Source organism: Cydia fagiglandana, chromosome 7 (assembly GCF_963556715.1).
Source record: "Cydia fagiglandana chromosome 7, ilCydFagi1.1, whole genome shotgun sequence".
Lineage (NCBI taxonomy): Eukaryota > Metazoa > Arthropoda > Insecta > Lepidoptera > Tortricidae > Cydia > Cydia fagiglandana.
In genome coordinates this window covers 8,779,190-8,805,493 of record NC_085938.1, presented here as the reverse complement: position 1 = coordinate 8,805,493, position 26,304 = coordinate 8,779,190, and the positions used below count along the sequence as shown (strand labels likewise).

Below are 26,304 nucleotides of genomic sequence, written 5' to 3'. Positions count from 1 at the left end.
GTAGTAGTAGTTTGCGCTGGTGGCCTAGCGGTAAGAGCGTGCGACTTGCAATCCGGAGGTCGCGGGTTCAAACCCCAGCTCGTACCAATGAGTTTTTCGGAACTTATGTACGAAATATCATTTGATATTTACTAGTCGCTTTTCGGTGAAGGAAAACATCGTGAGGAAACCGGACTAATCCCAATAAGGCCTAGTTTCCCCTCTGGTTTGGAAGGTCAGATGGAAGTCGCTTTCGTAAAAACTAATGCTTACGTCAAATCATGGGATTAGTTGTCAAGCGAACCCCAGGCTCCTATGTGAGCCGTGGCAAAATGCCGGGATAACGCGAGGAAGAAGAAGAAGTGTGGTAGTAGTAGGTATACAAAACTGGCAACATTATGATATCCGTTGATTTTCGAATATTGACAAACCGTGTATTTACGAAGTTAGTCATAGTCATGAATAAATATATTGTATTCCAGTAATTTATAATATTACTTTTGTATTGGCTGTGTAATAAAAAAATATTCTAAATATATTTTACAAAACAAATACAGCCAACTGGAGGGCTATGCAATATTTTGCGTTATAATAGACATGTATATTTGGCAACATGTATGTGCTAAAAGAATTGTCAAAATTTCAGTCAATCAAACAAACATGGATTCTTCTCAGTGTGAGGAATCAGAAAAATCACGTATGATGCCATAGATAACTAACAGTTAAACTCGATCAGCTGATGCTTTTCCGCCATATTGCCGCAAACCAAACTGCGAAATCGCCGTGAAGTGTGCGAGTGTGGAGTCATACGTCAACTTCGCGATGTGCTCGCTCCGCGACGTCGCGCCGCGATTCACGCACTTAGTCTGGAGGGGGCTTTAGACTGTAAACCAGAAAGCGTGTACATGTAGTGTGTGGTGCATGCAGAAAGAAAGGAAAATATTTGATTACATGAATGAATATACTATGACTCAGATATTAGTCATGATCTCATGATTGGTAACTTTCGTAAAACAAAAGCAGTTTAATTTTAAACCACTAAGAAGATACTACATACTTGGTCTATCACAACAAAAGTCACAACTACTCAATAAAATTGTACAATTGAGTAGTAGTAGTTTGCGCTGGTGGCCTAGCGAGAAGAGCGTGCGACTTGCAATCCGGAGGTCGCGGGTTCAAACCCCGGCTCGTACCAATGAGTTTTTCGGAACTTATGTACGAAATATCATTTGATATTTACTAGTCGCTTTTCGGTGAAGGAAAACATCGTGAGGAAACCGGACTAATCCCAATAAGACCTAGATTCCCCTCTGGTTTGGAAGGTCAGATGGCAGTCGCTTTCGTAAAAACTAGTGCTTACGTCAAATCATGGGATTAGTAGTCAAGCGGACCCCAGGCTCCTATGTAAGCCGTGGCAAAATGCCGGGATAACGCGAGGAAGAAGAAGAAGAGTAGTAGTAGTTTGTATACAAAACTGGCAACATTATGATATCCGTTGATTTTCGAATATTGACAAACCGTGTATTTACGAAGTTAGTCATAGCCATGAATAAATATATTGTATTCTAGTAATTTATAATATTACTTTTGTATTGGCTGTGTAATAAAAAAATATTCTAAATATATTTTACAAAACAAATACAGCCAACTGGAGGGCTATGCAATATTTTGCGTTATAATAGACATGTATATTTGGCAACATTGTATGTGCTAAAAGAATTGTCAAAATTTCAGTCAATCAAACAAACATGGATTCTTCTCAGTGTGAGGAATCAGAAAAATCTTTGCATAATGAGAGTGATATGACGAAAATTTATAATAGTGTTCCTAAAACCATGTCAGGACATAGTAATAATATCGTTCATAAGCTATTTAACAGAGAGGTAAGTCTAAACCAGACCAATCTAAGGTTGTTTACACGATTGAACGCTTGTATTTTTTTTGCATAGCTATTGAGACTCAATTTTACCTGCGACGTCTCATTGTAATGTATTGTCATGACCTTAAGTTAAAGAAAGAAATTAGAGATGGCATATCCACACATTATTGTTAAACTCGTGTGGGTGATTCACATTTTTATGACCTTTTAATAAAATAATTTATTAAAAGCTTGATTTTTACTAAGTATATGATCATTATGTAGTCAGGTGTACGTGAGCGATACTTGATACAATCCGAAACATTACCGGTAACTATTTATAATCTAATCAATGTATCACTCCTTGCATTATAAGGAAATACTTGACTTCCAGTATATCACCATACATAGGGACTTAACAACCTAACAAGACATTAAAGTTGGAATAAAGTACACTAACTATTAAATTAAACTTTATTACATCAATAACTTAACTGGCACCGAAACAACACTAAACCAGGGTAATGTTTGTGAAATACAAGCCCTAACACTGTATACCTTTGTAACAATGTTATTAAAACTTACCTACCATGTACTTATCAAGTTTTATACTATGTTGTTCACGTTTTTAGCCTTTGTTGAAGTGTATGTGTTCTAATCATGTTCAGGAACCATACTGACCTTGTATATAACTCTACTCTTGTATAGAATTTAAACCAATATATATGTAGTTCACACACTTTTATACCTTAAATATTTTTTGTCCTACCTTCCTCTGATGCAACTAAGATATATCAGGGAAAACTTGTTTGTACTTAATTAGTAATATGATCTAATTACAGTACTTGTCTAGGGAAGAGTGTGGCAAGATTAACTATCATTTTGTTTTTCATTAAAACTGTTAACCAATCACTAAATCGTAAATTGTTGCGGAAGGTGATAAAAAGGTAAAACCTTTTACTGTTATCAATATAAGAATACATTTTTGATGAACATAGGTATTGTCTTTTCCTTTTTTTATTGAGGGACATACAACATACAGCATTATAATCAATTTTTTTTCGGCTGGTTTAGTATCCCACTGCTGGGCAAAGGCCTCCCCTCCTTTCCACCACTCAACCCTGTCATTTGTATGTTCCCGCCGATCCGGATAAAATGCGTCCAAGTCGTCCCACCATCTCCTTTTTCGTCTGCCTGCACCCTGGCTAGCACCATCATGGTGTTCCAAAATGAACTATGATCAACTCTGGCTAACATGGGATTTGAATCACATCTTTGGCTGGTACAATACACAAATCAGGTACAATAAATAAATAAAAAAAACTACTAGAGGCTAGAAAGAAAAACACTTATTATTTAAATATTTTTTAGACCAAATTAGACTCATTATCTCGTATTATTCTAAGATGTGATTATCTTTTGCACAGACCTCAGGTTACACGTCACGTCGCTACAATGACCGCGGCCGCAGAGTATTCGAGCGGATCCCGCCGCGGCTGCGTTTCTGCCTCATGGACATTGTGCCCATGTCCTACTTCAGCAACCATGTGTTCATGGGCTTCTCGCAGTGTGGACAGTATCTGCTCAGCTTCACGTATAGCAACGGGTCACAGGTTTACTTCAGGGAGAATGCTAAGTTCACGTAAGTCTTATGATCATTATTCAACAATGAATTGGACGATACCATAGTACCATAGAGTAGAGTTGACAGGTAGACAGAATTTGTTTAAGACAAAACTATGACGTCTATGACTCACTCACACTCATACTCATTTATCTGGTTTGAGCTATTCACATTTGTGCGTGACAGCATGTAAAAACGAGAATCGGCCAGTTATGGAATTATACTTTTTAGCGACCCTACCACTGCCTATCATTCAATTCTGTAGACAATACTGTAGGTATTGTCTACAGACCGACCTTTTAAGGCCGCGGACTGGATACCCGCGCCTGGCGGTGTGAGCAGCGTAGCGTTGCGCCTCGATACATTATAAAATCAACCCAAAAATTCATATCTTTGCAGCTTGCACTTCTTATCCTGGGTACCCGGAAGAGTGGTCCGCTCAGTGCACAGGGTGCCCCTGTTCGGCGGGGACGCCGTGGACAGTCGACTGACCATTTCCATGGCGCAGTGGAAGCACAACCCTGGCGTGCTGGTGGTCTATGGCCTACCGTGAGTTCCTAATTTTTCACTAGAGATAGATAAAATCTTAGTGAAAATAAACATGTATGCTGCAATGCAAGTAACCATGATTTAGTCTATTAGCTTCCAATACTTTTCATGCAAAGCGAGATTAAACTATTTTGTACAACATACAAAGTACCATACTTTTTTTACAGGGATTCATGTACTGAAAGATCTCACCTCAGTGTCATTGGAGTGCCACGGTTAGGATGTAGGAAATGTGCAGCTATGGCGAAAGAAGAAGGTAAACCAATTTACCTAGTAAACAAAAAACAATACTATTCCATTTTGGTTATAAGTTATAAAAATCTGAATTTATCTTTGTTGTCAAGGTGCAAGAGTATCCTTTCGTTTGAAAACTCACGTCGTAAATATTTTGTACACATGTTAGAGGAGGTGTAATATGATGCGTCTAACACACATAAAAAACTGGGAAAAGCTTCCTGAAATGAGAGAGCAATTTTTAGCGATCTAATGTAGTCTTAATGAGTGAGAAGCAACGAGAGAACGCGCGCGTATTTGAATACCCCTCTTTATGTTTTCTGAAATTCTTTAATCAGATAATTTAGAGCACCCTTGCTTGCTAGAATTTGTGTCTTTGAACATTCTTATGCTTTGACAAGTCTTAGATAAGAACAGAGAGAATAAGGTAGAGTAAGTAAATAATGCACCTAAACTTAGAACGTTTTTTATTAGTTTCTACAGCCACAAAAATATTTTCAGATGGTCAAAATTGGGGCCAAAAATGTCTGGAGCACAACTTCGCAATTCACACAAAGTTCTTCTGTACATCGGACTCCAGTGTCTATGAGCCGGTCGTACAGCTCGCCTATTCCAATCAAATCATCATCTACACTGATTTCATACACATCCTAGAAGTAGACTTCGTCAAACCCGACCAAGATAAACCCATGGAAATTGATGACTGCAAATCATCATCAGACAGAGACGAGACTAACTCAATTTACACCAATCCAAGCACACCCGCGTCTGACGTGTCAGCTGTCTTCCATTCCCCTAAATACCAGAACACGGTTGTGCAAAATATTTTAGAAGACTTCTCCGATTTAGACGCAGAGCCTTTTCAAATGTCGAAACCTGTACAGTTACCTGACGTGATGGGACAAGAGCTGTGTATTCAAGCGTCTTCAATATCATACAATTTAGTCGAAGAATGGGAGGGCCCTTCGCCTTCCATTAGGACTTTAATTTCACCTCCCTTGAGATCCCCCAGGAGAAGACCCGCGGAAAGTATGTCCAGGTTCAACGAAACGCATAGAATCAAAGCGGACAAAGCTTACGAATTCGTAGAGGAAACCGAAACGAAATGTGAAAAACTTAGTATCTTCAGGAAACGAAGGTTAGCTGACAAGAAATATGAGTTTTCTGAAGACAATAATGAAAATATAGTCCCGTTCAGGGTATTAAGGAGTAATAGGAAATACTTTACTGGGTGCACTAGCAAAATGCGACGACCAAAGTCCCCGCCAGTCGAGGTCTTAAGAGCACACAATCAGATAAGTAGACCTCCATCGCCAACCACTAGTGAAAAAGAGCAAGGTCTATCTTGTTTAGAATCTGATGACAAAAGCGAATCTGAATACAGAGTTATGGAAATGCTTGACGATGGATCTCTAAAAACGGTAGCGGTACATGACAACACTTCGAAAACGCTGTCAGAGTGCCCTGTAAACGCGCACGATCCGTATTTGGTGCATTCGGAGAATTCTAAGTGTAGCAAGTTTTTCACGAGATATTTTGTGGAAAGTGATGATGAAATTACTTCTATAGTTACGGATTCTGAAGGTGAGTTCACTTTTATCGTTTTGACATTGGGTTCCAAGTTATTTTTTCTCATGTAGTCGCAATGGGAGTAATTTCTGTGGTAAAATGGGTACAGATAAAAAATAATAATCTCTAGTTGTATCTGGAATTAGTTAGACTATAAGTAATCGGTTGGGTGCTTGATACCATGACGAGCGAGTCCTCCAGTGAGGGCTTCTACTCATTTAGCTTTGAAATTTTTTGGGTTGTTTATGTGAAAATTTGGGTTGTCTATTTAAAAATATAGTGACGTTTTTCATGATTTTACTTCATTAAATTTTTTCACTGTGTTTATGATCAACTCTGGTGTCCAAATAATACAGACAATAGTGAAAGCATAACACCTATGCTCAGTTGAAAGCCGGGAACTGTTCTATCGTGGTATTTTCAGACGACTGTATATCGGGGTACCACGTAGCGCTCCACTTGCAAGCGCACGGGGCGGGCTACGCGCCGCTGCAGGGCGTGAGCGCGGGCGCGTGGGCGCGCGTGGCGAGCGCGCCGCCGCCGCTCACGCTGCGCGCGCAGCAGCGCAGCCTCGACACCGAGCTGCTGTGTAATGAGGTCAGTGTATGGGCATGGGGTTAGAAATGAAGAAAAATATGGAATTGTTGTGTCCTACTATCGGGAGTTGTGTTCGATAAACGATAGGTACGACTACGAGTGTATCTGTCGTGCAAGAAACTCTTAGTAGTTTCTTTGTCCGCTGACACTTATAATAGTATTAATTTCTACTCCAGTACTTTTATTTGTCATTTAAAGACACGACCCTTTAAAACCCTACCTTATAGTTGTCAAGACAAGTCTTTAGTCTAAATATTCCCCAAAAAAGAATTTGTGCATACACGCAGTATCTTTTTGACGATTTTACGATACTTCGTGTAATGACCACTTAAAAAATATTGAATGAAATACAGTGTCGCCAACCTTATTTTAAATGTCATCTCTGACAAATAAGTGAACCATAGACATTTTTTAATTTTATTCATGCTTTTCCCGCCTGTACCCTCCATTTTTGCTACTTCTTGATTTAAAAATATTTGTTAAATTTACAATTTTATTTCAAAGTGCTTGGTTGTAGAAAAAATATTGTATGCAACGTTGTTTAACTGAGTCAAAAAATACTCGTGGCGTCTTTATTAACTTTATTACTCACGCCACTCGCCTTTTTTGACCTCTCTTAAACAACGGTTGCATTATGCAAAAAGATACTGCGTGTATGCACAAATTCTTTTTTAGGGAATAGACTAAAGACTTGCCTGGACAACTATAGTTGGTCAAGCAGATCTTGTCAGTAGAAAAAGGCGGCAAATTTGAAAAATGTAGGCGCGAAGGGATATCGTCTCATAGAAAATTTGAATTTCGCGCCTTTTTCTACTGACAAGATTTGCTTGACCGTCTATATAAGGTAGGGTTTTAAAGGTGTGTGCACGACCCTTTAAATGACAAATAAAAGTACGGGAGTAGAAAAAATATGAAATTGTTGTGTCCTACTATCGGGTGTTGTGTTCGATAGACGATAGGTAAGAGTGTATCTGTCGTGCAAGAAACTTTTAGTAGTTTCTTTGTCCGCTGACACTTATAAAAGTTATAAATGATCCGCTGATACAATTTAGAATTATTAAGGGAAATTCGCCAGCAACTAGCCACTGTTAGTAATTGGCCACCCTAAACTAAGAATGAATTCTATTCACCTATAAACAGATTTTTTTTTAGTATAAGGTGGCTAGTTATTAAAAGCTGGCCAGTTATTAAAACATTACTAATAGTGGCCAGTTACTGGCGAATTACCCTACTTAATATTTTTTTCACCATACCAGCTCGGAAAGGCTTACTTTGCACTTCAAAAACGGATAGCAAAGTTGCATTTTATTCACATGTGAGGCAAACTAATCTAATGCCAATTTTGAGTTGTTTTCTTATGTTTGCTGGTAGACTTGGACTTTTAAATGATTATTTTGGATGATAAATATTTAATAACATTAATTTGGATTTGATTTGGTTTGATTTTGTTTGATATTTTTCATTTAATATTTGCTTCGGGTTGGCGTGGTGAAAAATTTTGTGTTTCACTCGGGGGCAAATTTTGTTTAACCCTCGTGCTTTGAAACCCTCGCAACGCTCAAGATTCCATTGTTCGAACCACTCGCTACGCTCGTGGTTCAATTTTGGAATCTTTCGCTTGCTCGGGTATCAATATTAGCACGAGCGGTTAAACAACAACTTTGCCCCCTTGTAAAACAAATAACTATTTCTTAAGGTTTGCGGGCGACTTTGCAAGCTGAACGGAAAGAAATTCATATACTGCTTCGATTGGGGTTGTCATGTCATAGACGTGTGTCAGAGCAGTGGCTGCTTATCGGGGGTGAGTATATTTGATGCAACCTGTATACACATGCAATAAATTATTTTATTATTTTTTGGTTATTAGTAGTGATTTTTACGCCTAAGACCCTAATCTGTTAAACAAAAGCCATTGTTTCTTTTGTGCGAGCACTGGGCTCCAGTTTTGGGCGCGTGGCAAAGCAACAATGTCGTTTAAAAAGCGGCTATATCATAATGGTTTTAAGGTTCAAATGTACATGTAACATGTTTTGGTAATGTAGGACGATCGACCACCTTAATGTAAGTGAGCGCTCATATTATTACACAGATTTGATCCTCAACACTATCATGATACAGTTGCTTTTCAAAGGACATTGTTGCGTTGCCACTTGGCTAATACGGGAGCTGACCGATCGCACCAAAATAATGGCTTTTGATTAACAGATTAAGGTCTTAGACATCGTATACACGCTAATTCTGGCATCAGTTCAGTCCATCATTCTGGTCAGAATGAGGAGAGAATTATTGTGTAACACTCGGACTGATGGACTGATGAAAATTTAATATTTTAGATAATATTTGTCAGTCCATTTTGAATGACAGAAAACTGATAGGAGACTGATCGTGTAACCTATTTGTGTCATTCTCGCGTCAGTCACAATATCAGACAAGATTAAATGACTGTGTTGCATTCTGTGTCCAAACTTAATTTTATCAGTCTGGACTGATCGTGTAACCGATATCTTACTGTGACGCCTGATTGCAGCTGTGCGCGATGTGGTTATGGGCGAGCGACGACACGGGCGCGTGCGAGCCGTGCCGCGCCATCAGCGCCGGCTGCCCCGCGCACCGCCTGCAGTACGCCGCCGAGGTGAGTCCGCAGGAGGGTCCGCCGAGGTGAGGCGAGGCGGCAGGCAGTGGTTAAAATCCCTACGTGACGCTAGCTGCCGCTCGCGTTACGTGTATGAAAAGCCGCAACTTACAAGAGCTAAGCCAGGCGTGGCTCACTCCGCGATTTCGTCGCTTTGCTACAGGGAGCTAAAAGTACATCCGTTGGGCCCCAATTTTGGGGTTTGCCATAAGCCGCACGTGGCGCTGTCGCCACTTAGCGGCCATATCTGTGCTAATCGTAACAGACGCGTTTTGTTAGGGAGTGAGTCTTCTGTATAGTTCGTAGGTTCGTAACTGAGCCCGAGCTAATCCTATTGTCTATTGTTAAGTAAAACCGCTCGTGCCACGTGCCACCACCACCTGCATAAAAACCTGTTTTATAGATGACTGTAAAAATAATAAGGCACTGGTTTCGATGGTAAAACAAAATGTAATGTCAGTAATAAATAGACAAAAATAGTATCAAAAAAACATAGACAATAAAACGTAAATTTATATAAAAAGGTTGTGTGTTGCACATTCTCCCCTTTTTTAGAGAGAGACGAGGACCTTCGCTAGTTTTCTCAGGGGTCTGCGCAACACGCCAACGGCGGTAACAACATCCGCCACTCTTGTTATCCCGTCTCTACCAGGGTAAAGGGCGGTAACGCGACCCTTGGGCCACGAGCCTCTTGGTAGGTTAGGATCGCAAACTATCACAATATCGCCTACTGCGACATTAGGCGGCGACCCTCCCCCCGCACGTGGCGCCAAGTAGGGCAGGTATTCCTTTACCCAGCGCTGCCAGAAATGGTCAGCCAGTCTCACCGCCCTGCGCCACTTGCTTGGACTAAGGAGATCCGCCTCGGTCAGGGTAGCGGGTATGGGGCGGCCAGGTGGAGATGTGAGTATGAAGTGGGCCGGTGTTAGAGCCTCTTCAGCTTCGGGATCAAGCGACACATGCGTAAGCGGACGCGTATTTACTAGGGCTTCAGCCTCCGCCAATAGTGTGCTTAAAACTTCGTCTGAGGGAGCCTGTTCTCTGAGGGTCACTTTTAAAGCTTCTTTAACACTGCGAACTAACCGCTCCCACGCCCCACCCATAAAAGGTGCTGCGGGAGGAATGAACCGCCAATTGATTGATTCGTTGGCGGCAAAATCTTCAACAGAGTCACCGTAAAGAGCTCGTAACTCCCTGTTTGCCCCAACAAAGGCTGTTCCGTTGTCTGACCAGATCTCATGTGGTGTTCCTCGACGAGAAATAAAACGGCGTAGACACATTATGGCTGCGTCCGTCGATAAACTGTGTACCACTTCAAGATGTACGGCGCGGATGACGAGGCACGTAAATAGGGCAACGTAGCGCTTCCCCCTTCTTCGACCAACCGAAACAAGTATGGGTCCAAAGTAGTCCAGGCCGACGAAAGAGAACAGTCTTTGATGATGAGCCAAACGAGCCTCCGGTAGATCTCCCATCGGTGGTTGGAAAGTTCTGGCACGGTGAAGTTTGCAAAACTGGCAGTCATGGGCCACTAGATGTAGATGTAGTGTAGGGACGCCTGGCCGGAAGCAGGCGGGCTGTCGATCGCGTGCCGCGTTCATTCAGCCCGATTCCCTGGAGTCGGAGCTGCAGGTTACTGTCCCGGCGGCATTCCCTCACCATTCTCCTCAAATCTTCTTGTTTTCCTGCAGAACAGAAGGACATCTTTGAGTTCGACGTCCTTTAGTTCGTTCTCTTTTAGTGTGTCTTTGCCGAATGTATTATATCGCGGTGCCGCATACATAATACATTCCGCTAGTAGGTGTAAGCTAGTCTCCTCCTTACCACAGTGTGGGCAGGAGGCATCTCTGCTAATCTCCATTATCTTAAGGTGTCTATTGAGAGTGTTATGACCTGTAATGATACCTGTCAGAAGTCTCAGACTACTCTTACCTAGTTTCAGAAGATACCTGGTTCTCCTGTGATCTATGCCTTTGATCATCATCTTCGACTGTCTACATCCAGTTTCTTCTTCCCATTCTCTTTGTGCTTCCATCTCTTTTACCTTCTCTATGACTCCCTTCGTGACGTCCGCTGACATAGGTAGAGCCGGTTCCGGACCAATGTGGTCCATTTCCGCCCCCATCCTTGCCATCTCGTCCGCTTTCTCATTACCCGTCACTCCTTGGTGTCCTGGTACCCATGCCACCGTGACACTTCTTCGTTTGCCTATCGAGTTAAGCTCCTCCCGACATTCTCTCACAAGGGAGGAGGTAACCGATGTTTTCTTTAGTGCCTTCAGTGCTGCTTGGCTATCGGTATATATTACAACAGCGCCTTCTTGCTGCACACTCTCTTTAATTATATGTGCACAGCGCGCTATTGCACATACCTCTGCTTGAAAAACGCTAGCATACCTACCCAACGGTATTGATATCTTCTCTCCCAGTTTAGGGATTACTATGCCTGCTCCTGCTAGTTTCGTTGAGCTTCTTCTAGAGCCATCCGTAAAACAGATAGTCGTCGGGTGACTGACTTCTACCTTCCAGTTGTCTCTCTCTCCTATATGTATCCTATACTTCTTGTCAAATATCTCCTGCCTTTTTATAAGGTCGTTATTGGCCATCAGCATCTCAAATTTTGATAGCGCTTCTTTTTGTATCAGCGCGTGTCTCTTGTCCACACAGCTTCCTCTCCATTCCTTGCATGCTTTCATTCTATACCACTGTTCAGTGGCTCTTTTCTCTACCTCTATCCAGAGTGGCTTCAGGCCTAGCATTACCTCCAATGCATGTGTCGGGGTCGTTCTCATGGCCCCTGTCATCATGAGGCACGCTAATCTCTGTACTTTGGTTAGGTCTTTTTGGTATTCTTTAATACGGGCCCTATGCCACCATATCACTGCCCCGTATAGCACCCTGGGAAGTATCACCGCCTTGTAGATCCAGTGGATCATACCTGGCTTCAGTCCCCAATTCTTCCCCACTGCCCTTTTGCATTGAAACAGTGTTCTTATGGCTTTTGCCGTCTGTTCTTTGATGTGAGTTTTGTATCTGAGTGTCCTGTCTAGAGTCACTCCCAGATATTTCAGCTCGTTCACCATTTCTATTTCTATGCCTTGTATCTCTAAGGGTCTCATCTCCTTTATTCTCTTATTAGTGAATAGCACTAGCTTTGTTTTCGACGGATTGAGATCCAGTCCTCTCTCTCTACACCACCTCAGTACCTGTCTGAGGCCTTTTGCCATTATATCTCTTATGACGCTAAGAACCGCCCCTCTCACTAGTAGCACTCCGTCATCAGAGTAGGCCTGCATATACATGCCCCCTCTGTTGAGCTCCTTCACCATTGAGTCAAGAAGTAGGCACCACATCAGGGGGGACAGACATCCCCCTTGTGGGAAGCCTCTTCTTGGACTAATCTTCTTTGATACTCCTCCTAGCTCCGCTGTTATGGATCTGCCTTTTAGCATTTTTCCTATCCATTTTGCTATTGTCGGTCGGATGCCCTCTCTCCTCAGGCTTTCTTCTACGGCGTCGAAAGTAGCCTTATCAAAGGCCCCCTCTACGTCGAAGAAGCAGCCTAGCGCGTATTGTTTTGTGTCTAATGCTCTTTCCACCCTTACCGTTAGGTTGTGTAGGGCTGTCTCCGTTGATTTTCCTGCCATGTAAGCGTGCTGATTCCCGTGTAGGGGGCATCCGCTGCTTTCCACTTTCTCTCTTATATGCTTATCTATTACCTTCTCTAAAGCCTTTAGCACAAACGACGACAGACTTATGCTTCTAAATGATTTCGCCTCTTGGTACGATTTCTTCCCCGGTTTAGGCAGGAAGACCGCCCTTACCTCGCTCCATACCCTTGGAATATAGCTTAGGGCTATACTTGCTCTGTATAATTCCACCAGATTCTCCTTTATGTATCTATATCCTCTCTGCAGTAGTGCCGGTAGGATTCCGTCAGGGCCTGCAGCCTTGAAAGACGCAAAGGAGTTGATCGCCCATTCAACCCTCTCCTCCTCCACCACCTCCAATGCCGCCGCCCAGTCGGACTCCTCCTGACCTTCCTGTTTACCTATCTCTGTCACCTCTACACAGTTCGGAAAATGTGATTTCAGCATGACGCTTAATATCTCTTCCGGTTCCGTAACCAAGTCTCCATTTATTCTCAAACTACCCAGTTGGCACGCTCGGTCTCCTGCTAGCAGTTTTACCACTCGCGCCCCCTCTGAATAGCTGTTTATGTCTCCCGTAAACCTCCTCCAGCCCTCTAGTCTAGCTTTCTCTCTCAGTCTGGTGTATTTGTTCCTGATCTCTCTGTACGCGTCCCAGCTCTGAGAGTCATCCCTTTTGGTTGCTACTCTCATTGCCCGGCGCACCTTTTTCCTTACCTTCTGCATTTCTCTATTCCACCAAGGTTGCCCTTTCCCTGTTTGCACCAGTTTCTCCGGGCATGCCTTGTGGTATGCTCCTATTATGATCTCATTCAGTCTGAGTGCCCCATATTCTAGGTCATTCACATTCTCATACCTGACTCCCGAAGCAGTCGCTTCCCTTAGCTCCTCTTCGTACTTCATCCAGTCTGCTTTACGTGGATTTCTTACCTTCATCTTTTCTAAGCGACAGTCGATGCTGTAGAGTATCCTGCGGTGGTCAGACATGCTATCCCCCTCATCCACCCTCCAGCTCTTAACCTTGTCGCCCATCTCTTTCGTTACTATAGTGATATCGAGCACTTCTCTCCTTGCCCTCGTTACAAACGTTGGTGTGTTACCTGTGTTCATAATTTCTAGGTCGTTGCTAATTATAAATTCTATTAATGATTCTCCCCTGTCATTAGTGTCGGTGCTACCCCACACCTCGTGATGTGCGTTAGCATCGCCACCAACAATCAGGGGTATTCCTTTACCTGTGTACCTAAGTAACGTTTCTTCTAGTTCTTTTGTCGGTGCCACTCCGTCGCCCGGCATGTAACAGGACGCCAGCGCCACCTTGTATCTTCTCCCTTCTTTCGTCGTGAAGTGTGTCTCCACCACCACGAGGTCTCTGTAACATATGGTCATGACACAACCCATGTTTCTTATATCATTGCTCACATATATGCATGCTCTTGGAGGTAGCTCACCATTCCCTTCGTAGTGGAGAGCCCCCCCCAGATGTCCCAGGCCTGCCACCTGATTCTTCCATGCATAAGGTTCTTGCAGCAGTGCTATATCAACTTCGGCCCTCCTAACGAATTGTCCTAGCTCGGACATTGCATCCTTGCAGTGTTGGAGGTTTACTTGGCATATGTTTATGTGTGTTTTTGTGTGTTGGTGTTTGTGTAGTGTTCTTTGTGTGTTCATTGTGTTGTTTGGTGTATAGTGTCGCTGTCCCCTAGCTGCTACCCGGAGAGTTCACTTCCGTCGACGACATCCATACTCTCCGTCCCCTCCTTATGGATATCGCCCGGTACAGCACTCTCCTGCTTCAGCTCGGGTTCTTCGTTTTTAGGATCTGAGGGTTGTTGATTTGTGTTTGCCCTCAAGATCCTAACTCTTACGCTGGTAGCTGAGAAGTCCAGCACTTTAGTCTTCTCCTCGCCCCAGTTCTCCTCCACTTCTTCCGGAACCAAGAAGGTTAGTCGGGTTCCTAGCTCCAGAGCGTCCCTTCCAGCCGCCTTCCATTCCAGGATCCTGAGCTCCGGACGATCCGGGTTCTGAGCGTAAAGGAACTCCTTTACATACTCCGTCTCCGCATCGCCCGGAACCCAGACCTGCACCCTGGTCTGCTCCAGCTTACGCACGCTGATCTTGTGCCCGTCCAGCTCACCGAAGTCCTGACTTAGCAGCCACTCCCTCGACTCCGTCGATTTTGGTGTCACAAGGAAGAATCCTTCCGACACCAACCCCGACGTAGCGAATCTAGGTGCTACTAAGCCAGGCTCCCCCCTTACAACCTTGAGGACGACCACCTCGATCAGTTGCGTAAGCTTCTTCCTGATGAGCTTCGCTAGAGCCTCGTCCACCGAAACGCCATCCTCGCGACACACCGCCACAGCCAGACCTCGGTTCGCCTTCGCGACGTTCCGTGGTCCCTCTGCGGCGGCCTTGCCTCGATTCTGGCGCTTCGCCGGAGGACGCTCCGACCGACCCTCATCAGTACTCTGCCTTTTCATCTTCAGGCCACGTTTGCTCGGGCCAGGTTTGGCATCCCCTTTGGTGTTACCCCCTGGAACGCCACCCCTTTCCCCAGCAATCGCAGCCTTTCTCCTTAGTTCCTTGGCTTTCCTCTTCTGCGCCTTGGACTCATACTTGTGGAACGGCTCGTTCACCACCGGTGTAGCTTCCCTTTCGGTTTCCCTTCCCTTTGGCGAACGCAGCAGCTCCTCTTCATGCAGCGTGAGGCCCCCCAGCTGTAGGACATCTGGAGTACCCTCCCTTGCTTCTCGTCGTGCTCCTCCGGTCTCCTCGTCGGAGCTCAGAGTTCCACCCTCTTCAATGTTTGGGGGTCCATCCTCTGGTTTCCCCCCCTCCCGTGCTACGGTCGGGGGTCCACCAGCTGATCTCCCGCCCTCACATTCTTCTACCCTGACGGGTCGCTTCGCCGCTTGCGCGGTGTTGGTTTTTGTTATTTGTTTATTTTGCTTTAAATTCTCCATACACTATTTGATTAAATGGGAAGAAATAAAATTAGGGTGGTCAGCAGTGCTCCCTTGCCTGCACCCAGCAACATTTACACCTACGCAGTGACGCCACTCTCCTACGCATAGTCGTTCGCGACAGCGATTATGCTGAGTGAGCTCGCAAGCATGGAAGAACAGCTCCTGTGTTGCTTCGTTGTGATGGGAATGTGCACGTTGGTTTACCCCAAGGAAGTCGCTCATGACCTCCCGGGGCCAACACTTGTGCACATGTTTCCCACCACTCCAGCTTCCGGTTCGGAGCAGAAGTGGTTCACCCCAAGGGCATCTCTCCGCGACACCCCGGGGTTCCCCGACAACCGCCCCTCCCCTTCCACTAGACACACCACAGGCCCTGCTCCCCCTCCCCTCTTCCGCTTGCGAGCCCAATCAGCACCAACCCCCCGCTGCCCACAGCCGGCTGTGAGGGCCCTCAGCACGTCCTCCCACCTTGACCCTGGGGGTTTTGGGGCGTGTTGCCATGATGGGGTTTCCCCCAAGATGACAACACGACCAGTGCACTCCTCATTTATCCGGGCTTGTGACCGGCTCCTTTTGGACCACGTATGATCCGCAAGGAGGCTGAGTTCGTCATGGGCCACTACACGGACAGCATTTCTAAGGCCTAAAATCCAAAATCTTTGGTGGAGGTCGTTCAAGACTTTTTCTTTGTTCGCATGACCAGCTTTTTGATGATATCTGGCTATTAGTAGGCGTACTGCTGGATGTTTCCCGTCTAAAATCAGCGGTCGTTTAACTTCATTGGTGACGCCTGGTGCTGCGACTATACGACTGGACATTCGAAGTTGTTCGTTGTCATCTATGAAGGGGGACAGTGTGAAAAGGCGGCTGCTTCGTGGCAACGGGTCTCGATTCTTTATCCGCAAAATATCCTCTTTGAAGGAATCCAGTTGGCTTTGCCGCAAAATATGGCGCTCGGCAAGGCGTAAATCGGTCGAGGTTATTCTTGGTAGGATGTTAGGGGGATTAGAGATACCAGGAGAGGATGTGCAACTTGGATGGAAGGAACATAAGAGCTCTTCAAGACGAGGAAGATTGAAGTTAACGTCTCGTCTTCTTATACTACGCATTCGCAATAGTGATATGAATTGATGCGCTTTTGCCGTTGCTCGCACCATTCTCAGCCATGAGCTGAATCGACTTGGATCCGCAGAGACTGGTGCAGGCAGATCAGTCTCGGTGATAAGATGAATGATATTTTTATACTCTTCGCGGCCTAGTCCGCTGACATCAATTTGAGGTTCAGCGGGCCAGTCCGAGGAAAAGAGAAAGGTAGGCCCTGAGATCCAGCGAGATTCTGGAGAGAGCACAAAACGTTTCACACGTGTGGCATCATCGGCTACGTTTAGGTCGCTCGGCACCCAATGCCACTCGCTGATGTTAGTAAGCTCCAGTATCTCGCCAACTCTATGAGATACAAAGGGTTAAAGGGTGCGCGCGTCACTACGAAGCCAACCCAGCGCAGTCATTGAGTCGCACCAGAAAACACGTCTCATTGGCTTCAGTCGATGGGATTCGCATATCGACGTTGCAAGACGCGCGGCCATTAGAGCACCTTGAAGTTCTAAACGAGGAATGGAGACAGGCCTAATTGGGGACACGCGGACTTTACTGCAGATGAGGGAGAGCCCTACATCGCCATTTACATAAAGAAAGCGCCAATAGGCCACAGCGGCGAATGCGGACTCACTTGCATCCGAAAACACGTGCAATTGGCACTCTACTACCTCGAGATCGCTCAAGTTATAGCGGCGTGGTATCCGTAAACTGGAAGTGGAGATCAGGTCTTGAAACCATAACTTCCACGCGGCGCTGTCACATTGAGAAAGCTCTTGGTCCCAGTTCAAACCCTTGCGCCAAGCGTCTTGAAACATAATACGACCACGAACGACGATTGGTGCAAGGATCCCTAGCGGGTCATAAATTCTCATTACGTGCATTAGAACCTCTCGCTTTGTTAGCTTCTCTGGCAACGCGGTATCTTTCCTAATACCAGTATTAAAACCAATCAGGTCGTTTCCGGGTTGCCAGATAAGACCTAGCGTGCGAACCGGCGTAGCCAGACGACCTAATTCAACGTCAACATTATTAGAGTGAGGGACCTCAAGCAACGATTCTTTAGGTAACAACGAAAGCGCACTAGGGTTATTCGACGTCCAGCCGCGCATTTCAAAACCGGCGTGAGCGTGTACGGTGTAAATATCGGCTGCCAGCTTGGCAGCCTTGCCGACGTCGTCTAAGCTAGTAATGCAATCGTCCATGTAATGGTCGTCGATGATTACTCGAGCCGCATCAGGGTAAGTTTCCTGCCATTCTAAAGCATTTTTATTTTTTATGTGTATGGCAGTAAATGGGCTCGACGCGGCGCCAAAAATCATGGATGACATGCGGTACGTTCTAATCGGTTCACCCGGGGTATCTCGCCACAAAAACCTTTGCGCGTCTCTGTCTTTTTCAATAATTTTGATCTGCGGAAACATTTCACGAATGTCAGCATTTAAAGCGACGGCACCCTCGCGAAAACGCATCAAAACACCCAGCAAAGGTTGCAAAAGATCAGGGCCAGTCAATAACAAAGAGTTTAATGACACGCCGTGGGATTTTGCAGCCGCGTCGTGTACTGTTCGCAACTTATTGGGTTTATTAGGATTAATCACGCCAAAGTGCGGTAGATACCAAACGGGACGTCCAGAAGCAGGGCGAGAAGAACATTGTTCAGCGTATTCTTTGGATAGCATGTCATGAATATTGCGACGATAACGTTCAGCATAGCAAGGATCTTTAATCATTTTCTTTTCTAAGCTTAGGAATCTGGACAGTGCTAACTTGTAACTGTCAGGAATGTCCAGATTATCAGCCTTCCATAGCAATCCTACCTCAAAACGACCACCCGGCAGACGGTGAGCTGTGCTCTCTAGTACTTGTATGGCACGCTCATCATCAGCGTTGCGGGCCTCTTTTTTCGATATACCAATTGAATCGATCTTAAATTGCTCCCTAATAAGTCGCTCTACAGTAAAATAATCGCTATCGGAGTCAAGTTCACTTACTGCGATATGATTGACAACGTCAACCCGTTTAGTCTTGCTGCAACCGAAACCAAACAAAACCCAGCCAAGAGCTGTTAAAATTGCTGCAGGTTGTGTCCTGGTTCCTTTGCGCACGTCTTTAGCGAATAACAAATGCCAATTGTCAAGTCCTATAATCAGCATGGGCTTTATGTCCCCGTAGCAAAATTCACCGGCTATATCAGCTAAATAAGAGTATTTGCGCACACTATCTTGATGCGCACACTGCCGCGCAGCACCTAAACTATTAGTCGATCTAGCCTTTTTAATACAGTGAACTTCGGTTGAATGACGACCCTGTATATTAAAATTGACATACTGCACTTTAACGTCCTTGCTTAAACCAAGTACGCAATCTACGTGAATTACCCTATCGGAGGTTTTCGCTCCAATTCGAGAAGTAATTTCAGAGTCAATATACGTGCCTGAGGACCCATCGTCCAATAACGCGAATGTGTCAACGCTACCAGAGGGTCCAGACACAGTAACGGCAACAATTTTTAACAACGGCCGTTCAGAAGGCACTTTGGGCAATGAAGAGGTCGCGTGCGTCAGAATATCGTGTTCCGAGTCGTCAGGCAGTGGAGCTGCAGCGGGCGCCTCGGGCAGGCTGCCGGCCGGGGGCGCGGTCACACCAGACGTCGATGGCACTTGCTCGTCGTCGTCGTCGTCGGAGTCGCCGTCGGCGGTGACGTCGTTGTCCTCCACGTCGATGTGCGCAGTAACGACGCGTTCAAATTTAGACCCGTGTAACAAATTATGATGACGCATTTCGCAACCTTCTACGCTACATACTTTTTTCATACATGAAGTTTTGTTCTTATGGAAACCTTTTTTCAAACACCTATGACATACTTTATTCTTTTTGATAAATTGCCACCTATCATTTATTGACAGTTTGACAAACTTGTCACAATCAGATAAGTCATGGTTTTGTTTGCATAATGAACAATTATTACCAGAATCATTAGTATTTACTGATGTCGGAATGCTACCGGACGAATGCTTATTTTCAGCAATAATGTTTACTCTGTCCCTACTACCGATCGGCCGGGAATTTAGGGCCGGCGCATAGTCAACAGCGCCTCCAAATCGGCATTGCAGATCGACTTCGCGCGAGAGGAAATCGGCAAACATTTCAATTTTTGAAGCCTTACCATTGCACGAATGAGCATAATCTAACCACCGTGGACGCAGCAGCGCAGGCAGCTTGCTCCATAGTGCTTGAAACAACTCAGGCGAGCGTAAATGGTCGGGCTTATTTAACATGCGGATAACCTCTACGCAGTTACGAATACGACTTGCGAAAATCACTAGATCCTTACCGTCGTAGCTTACCTTAGGTAGGGCACGCACCGCTGTCACCTCATGCATGACGACCAGCTCGGAACGGCCGAAACGCGCGTCCAGCGCGGCCACTACCGCGCCGGGGTCGCGGGCCGCTGCCAGCAGGCCCGCCACGGCCTCGCGCGCCGCCCCTCGTAGGGCGCGTGATAACCTAGCTAAATTTTCAGTAGGCGAGAAACTATCTGCTTTATTTTAGGGCGCCTTTACTGGGTTGTAATGTAAATGAAAAGAAGTAGAAATTCTGGAGAAAGTCTTTATTCACACTGGGTCACACAGCTACACTTTTATTGTCCACTGACGTTGAGTTAAAGTTCAAATTAAGTTTTTAACTAACCTGGATTGTTCCTAAAGCACTTGCGAACACTCTTTATTTATTACACATACGGAATCCACTACGCAGACGCCGATGCCTCCAGGAAGCAGGTCCAGGGTTAAGTGGTGACGTGGATTACCAGCTCGGACACCAGATGCCGGCCGGAGCTCATCCCTCGAAATAGTTGCCAGGTCAACCTAAGGACCCCTACAACAAGGCAAAACCCAGCTGTAGAACCAAAGAAATCTTGCAAAGCCAACGTGCTAGACATTTGAGGTTATATAACAGTACTTACAGTTTTGGGATTTTAAGTGTTCATGAATGCGACGACTTCTCCAGTTTTACTTTATATTTAACATGATTAACGTAGAGATGACTTTAGTTGCCAGAATTGTGGCCTATAGCTATCTTTTAACTTCATTTTGGAATTTTATGATTCAGCGCTCTTCTGGTCACCTCGCCGTTCGTATCGAAAAAGCAGCATCCTCTGTGATGCGCCCCTATCACGGTTGCGGATTACACCTGAACTAATTACTTATCTAATTCGCTAAATTCGCTTGCGCACGAGTTGGGTTCATAGGTGAGCCTAACCGTTTTGTGAAGCACACAGAGAGGGCGTTGTTATCAATAACTAAATTTCTTTATATTTATTTAATTTATGTATTTATCTTAAAGATTGTAATATTTATGTTACACACGTGCCATGGCTTCCACGTCGGCTTGGGCCCGCGGCCTCTATGGCGGCGAGATTGGCTTCCAGTTCGAGATCGGCAACTTTGCGTTCGCGCTCAGCAGCCTGCCGCTCTCGTTCTTTATCCATTTCAGCCAGACGGCGCGCATGTTGCGCCCTCGCCTGCAGTTGGCGCGCCACAATGGTGGCGGAGGAGCGCGACGAGGCGCCGCTCGCCACGCGGGAAGGTGTCGGCCTTGGTTCGTGAGGGGCAGGGCCCGCGCCTTGCTGCACGAGCGGAGCAGTGTCCCTCCCGACGGCTTCACCGTCTCCCTTATGAGCCGTCTCACTCATTGCACTTTTTGAGCGAGTTATCATTTAGATTTACGGTAGAAGAACCAATTTTATAGATGACTGTAAAAATAATAAGGCACTGGTTTCGATGGTAAAACAAAATGTAATGTCAGTAATAAATAGACAAAAATAGTATTAAAAAAAACATAGACAATAAAACGTAAATTTATATAAAAAGGTTGTGTGTTGCACAACCTGCGTACTTCGGTTACTGAGTGCCGGCGAGTCGAACGCTACAGAACCAGTCTAAAATGTGTCATCGAGATGCGTAACAAAGGCGCGTTATCGGAGAGCGCAACTACACTGGTTTTTTGAGCGTTGGACTAGCCTGCGCTCAGGTGCCAAATAGAATAAGGATGACCCTTTTTTGCAGGTAAGTAGCATGTGCGGTTTTACTTAACAATAGGCAATAGGATTAGCCGCCGGGCTCAGTTACGAATCTACGAACTATACCTAGTACTATTATTTATTCTGTGGCTGAGCTTAGGCTTAGACGCTGACGAAACATGTCGTCAATGAGTATCAAACTCATGCCATACGCCATCTTATTACCCTAATGTTTGGGTGTCAGCTTAAAGTTTCGATGCTCTAATAAGTCTAATAAAACAAGACTTCCAACTAGGAAAGTTCTTTTAAGTAGCCACACTGCTATATACCGGGTGTGGCCTGTAATATGAGCAAAAAATTAAACTGTAGGCTGTACTCCTCATACTGACCAACATTTGTTCAGCGACTTTTAAAAATAACAAGTTGTTGAACAAAAGTGTCACCGTTTGAGGAGTACAATCTATGTTTTAATTATTTGCTCATGTTACAGGCCACACCCGGTATAAATTATGTTTACACATACCATATCATACACTAAGAAAAATTGACCAAGTGGACAGGTGGCCGGTATACTTGTATGATATCTATTTCAGTTTATAAAAACAAGACTTCTTTAATAATCGTTTTTCTTTTTCAGTGCCTCTTTGTATGGGATCTAGTGAGCGGTGTCTACAGAACCGAAAAAGTTACAATGACTGAAGACGCAAGCCAAGAAGGCTCCAGAGGTAAATACATATCAACCATATATTTATATTTTGAAATAATATAAAGTCATATCACACTGTAAACGTCTTAAAGTCCGTCCGTCCGTCTAAACCAGTGGTCGGCAACTTTTTTTTTTTCGCTACATGCCCCATTATGTAGAAATCTGTTTTAATGATGATTGTACTATTCCTAGATTTAAGTATTAGTATGTTACTAACAGTACTCACACATATGGACTTTTCGTTCGAAATAAATTATTATTGATTGATTTAGCAGCCAAGGGCCACATAGTAGTTAACGAAGTTGACACGGGGCGTACTTTGTTAATATTTGCGACCAATATTACATACAAAATAACCAGTGGGGCTCGCGGGCCGCCTGTTGCCGACCACTGGCCTAAACTAACTCAGACAGAACTGACTCTGAAGGGACAAACCGGGGAAGTGCAAATAGAAACATGATATTTTTATAATGAATTGACACTTCCACACTCTGTCACTGCCGTCTGTAATTTAAAAAATTGACGAGTGTTTGTATTATTTCAGTGTCTGGGGCAGACCGAGCGCGCGAGCTCGCGAAGAAGCTAGGACCAATCAATATGCCGTCGGGCTGTGAAACTAGGCTGCTCACTACTCTTACAGGTGACTTATAGTTCTATTGAGCCCTGTTATGTATGACTAGGGTTGCCAGATCGAAAGGCGCTATTATCGGGGAAAAATTTTTTCGGGATTTTGGGCCTTGAGTCGGGAAAAAAACACTTTCAAATTAAAGTTAAAGTAAAACAACGATATTTTACATTCAGGTCGGTCGCTCGCTCGACGACAGTTCGGAACATGAAATTATTGTTTTATAACGTGAAGCTCTTTTTCGGGACAATTTTCACTTCGTCGGGAATCGGGAACACGCTAAAAATCGGGAGAATCCCGCCAAATCCCGGCCATCTGGCAACCTTAGTTATTATGACTGTTATAATGCGATATAATTTAAATTTTTATCGCAATGGGCGAGAGCACGTTCCACTGCATTCTAATTTGAACTGTAATGATAAGGGTAAATGGTACAATTTGAAGTCCATAGAAGAAGTAATGGCGTTCGTTCGCGAAACTTCCCAATTCAAAAAAAAGAAAGTGCATTTTACTTGTACTTATAATGGTTCAATTGAGGGTGTGGCAATTGCTGTCTATCCTTGAGGTCGAAATTTTAGTGATACCTTTATTCTTCCAAATTATTATGAGTCATGACTGCAAGACAACTTAATAATGATGAATTTTCTTAGTGTAAGGTAATAAAATTTTTCGCTATTAAGAAATCTGTTAACATTATGATGTCTAAGGCTTCTCTAGAAAGGACATTACATTTTTCAACAGGGCGTTCGTTAAAGAGACTGACAGACGTGGACAACTGCATCGAGATCACCAAGAACCACCCGGACAGCTCCGAGTCCGAGTCGGAGCCCGAGGAAGAAGACTCCGACTGAGCGACCACAGTGCTCCGTCCATTTTGTAAGTTCCGACTGGGGTAAAACCACACAAGAAATAATAGTGCTACCGTACAGAAAGGACACTTCCTACAAACCCGAAGTTTGACAGCGGTTCAGGGTCAATCTCTTTCTAATACATGGCACTATCCCTTTCGGCTATTTAGGGTTGTCAAAAATCAAGTGATTTTCTTATCTGTGGTCGTGCACGGAAGTGGAAGTCACGTGGTGCACACCCTAAAATTGCTCGGAGCAATGCTGAGCCGAGCGGTGCCGAGTTCGACCGAAGTCAGGAGTGTCTCCCCACTGGTAAAACTGCCTATTGCCGATACTCTTCACTTGTTGGTACATTCAAACTAAGACTCCCACGTGCCTATACCTCGTTTTTAGGGTTCAGTACCCAAAGGGTAATTTTAGGGTTCAGTACCCAAAGGGTAAAAACGGGACCCTATTACTAGGACTCCACTGTCCGTCTGTCTGTCTGTCACCAGGCTGAATATCATGAACCGTGATAGTTAGACAGTTGAAATTTTCACAGATGATGTATTTCTGTTGCCGCTATAGAAACATCATAAGTATGGAACCCTCGTTGGGCGAGTCCGACTCCCGCTTGTCCCGGTTTTGTTTTTAACATCAAAAGAAAAAGGGTAATCAATCTTGACGTGTCCTTTTATTGAAAAGCACTTTTGAAATATAAGTACAGCAAAATGTAACAATTATATAATTATGTATTTACATTCTTTTGGTTTCATAAGTAATAATATATGTACTTACTATTTTTTACAGAGTTTTTTAAATATAATAAGTAATGACATGTCAAGATTGTTTACCCCTTTTCGAATGCTAAAAAACGAGGCATAGCCGCTTATATATAATCGAAGTAATTTCGAGCGATAGAGAGGCAGATAATGGTTTTACATTTTTTAATGTTGATGATAGGCCCTCATTGAAATTTACATCGGAAAACTGCGCCTCTGAATGATCTGATGAAAGTGGTGTCAGCGCCAATTATGTGCAGGTATATTATTTGATCTGCAAGCCCTTCTAGCCTCCTAAGGCCCAACGTCCTACCTATGGTACTTTTTCAGTTGGATGAAATTTAAATATACAAACAAATAAAAATCAACCCTATTACCTGCACTATAGGTTCAGATTTCATTGGATGAATTTTGGGTTTTGCATTTTATGGCTGAGCCATAGGAGGCTAGCAGCTACTTATGTTTCAACGACCAGTCTGACCAAAAGAGACGGCTGTATGGTATGAGTGAGATAGAAATAATTGTCATTGCGTCCTTTTTGGTCAGTTAAGATATTAGGATTACGATTTAAATTGTCAGTAAAACTAAGAAGGTAGGTCACAACGTCACACGCACATTGCAATTACGTTATTAGTGCATCTGTCTATTTGTGTGTTTCTTCGCGATAAACTCAAAAACTATGATTTGTTATACGTTGCATGCATAGCACGTTGATGGACATCTAAAGGGGCCCACTGATTAACAGTCCGCCGGACGGTATCGGCCTGTCAGTTGTTCGGAACTGTCAAAATTTTGTTCTAACTGACAGGCCGATACCGTCCGGCGGACTGTTAATCAGTGGGCCCCTTAAGTGTTTTACCCTATAGAATATCCCATATTACCCCGTGCGGACCTTAAATAAAGATTCTGAATGTATATGGGGCTCTGGTTATTGTCTATGGTCACGTAAATATTTATAACAAAAATCAGAGACCATAGATAATAATCATGTAGATCCCGCGTGATATAGCCCTGTATCTGGTAATAAAGTGACGCCATGGTATTAAGTTGTATAAAGTGTAAATAATTATTGAGTAAGTACATTCTTCTACTTTTCTTTTTTTTAAGTATATTCATTTGAGATAACGACAACGCGACGAGGGTATTATTATAACACAAAATGTATTTAGGTTTTTTTTTATATGACGAGGTGCTTGTTTAATTTTAAGTAAATTAGAAGTTTGTGAAGGCTCAATTGTATTAAAATTATTATATATGCGCTCTCAAAATAGCGTTTACAAGAAAACGATCAAACGATCCTTTCTATTAGAAGTATTAGAACAAATTAAATGATTTACAGAAAAACATTTTAATTTGTTTTTTTACACTAGGTACTGTATAAATTATAAACTGAGATAAATGTCATATACTAAGAAAAATGACCAAGGTCTCCAGTGCCCCAGGCTGGAATCAAACCATCGTCCTCTGCTATCGCGGCAGGTGCCTGTGCCATTCGACCACCGGGCCACAGCGGCATAGGTGAATTTTTCCAAGTATATGTCCTTCTTACTGAAGGCTTATGGCGCCCCCTGGCCATCCCTAAGGTA

General features: G+C 44.1%; 2 protein-coding genes across 3 annotated transcripts; one reads left to right on the top strand and one right to left on the bottom strand.

The window, feature by feature from the left end:
• Positions 1–1,695: 1,695 nt before the first annotated feature.
• Positions 1,696–25,429, top strand: LOC134665828 (uncharacterized). Its single transcript, XM_063522829.1, has 11 exons — positions 1,696–1,862; positions 3,265–3,479; positions 3,861–4,010; positions 4,178–4,266; positions 4,746–5,828; positions 6,238–6,410; positions 8,107–8,211; positions 8,938–9,042; positions 22,416–22,503; positions 23,029–23,124; positions 23,851–25,429. Exons 1-11 carry the CDS (start codon positions 1,728–1,730, stop codon positions 23,958–23,960), a joined length of 2,349 nt encoding a protein of 782 aa, XP_063378899.1. The 5' UTR covers positions 1,696–1,727; the 3' UTR covers positions 23,961–25,429.
• On the bottom strand, positions 10,578–16,261 carry LOC134665843 (uncharacterized). 2 transcript variants are annotated; one of them, XM_063522870.1, is made up of 2 exons: positions 13,927–16,261; positions 10,578–10,727 (listed from the first exon to the last, which is right to left on the bottom strand). In XM_063522870.1, exon 1 carries the CDS (start codon positions 15,655–15,657, stop codon positions 14,401–14,403), a length of 1,257 nt encoding a protein of 418 aa, XP_063378940.1. In that variant the 5' UTR covers positions 15,658–16,261; the 3' UTR covers positions 10,578–10,727; positions 13,927–14,400. The 2 variants fall into 2 exon arrangements, with proteins under 2 accessions (XP_063378940.1, XP_063378941.1); XM_063522871.1 differs by lacking the exon at positions 10,578–10,727 and having other exon boundaries at positions 13,696–14,063; positions 14,143–16,261.
• Positions 25,430–26,304: the final 875 nt, after the last annotated feature.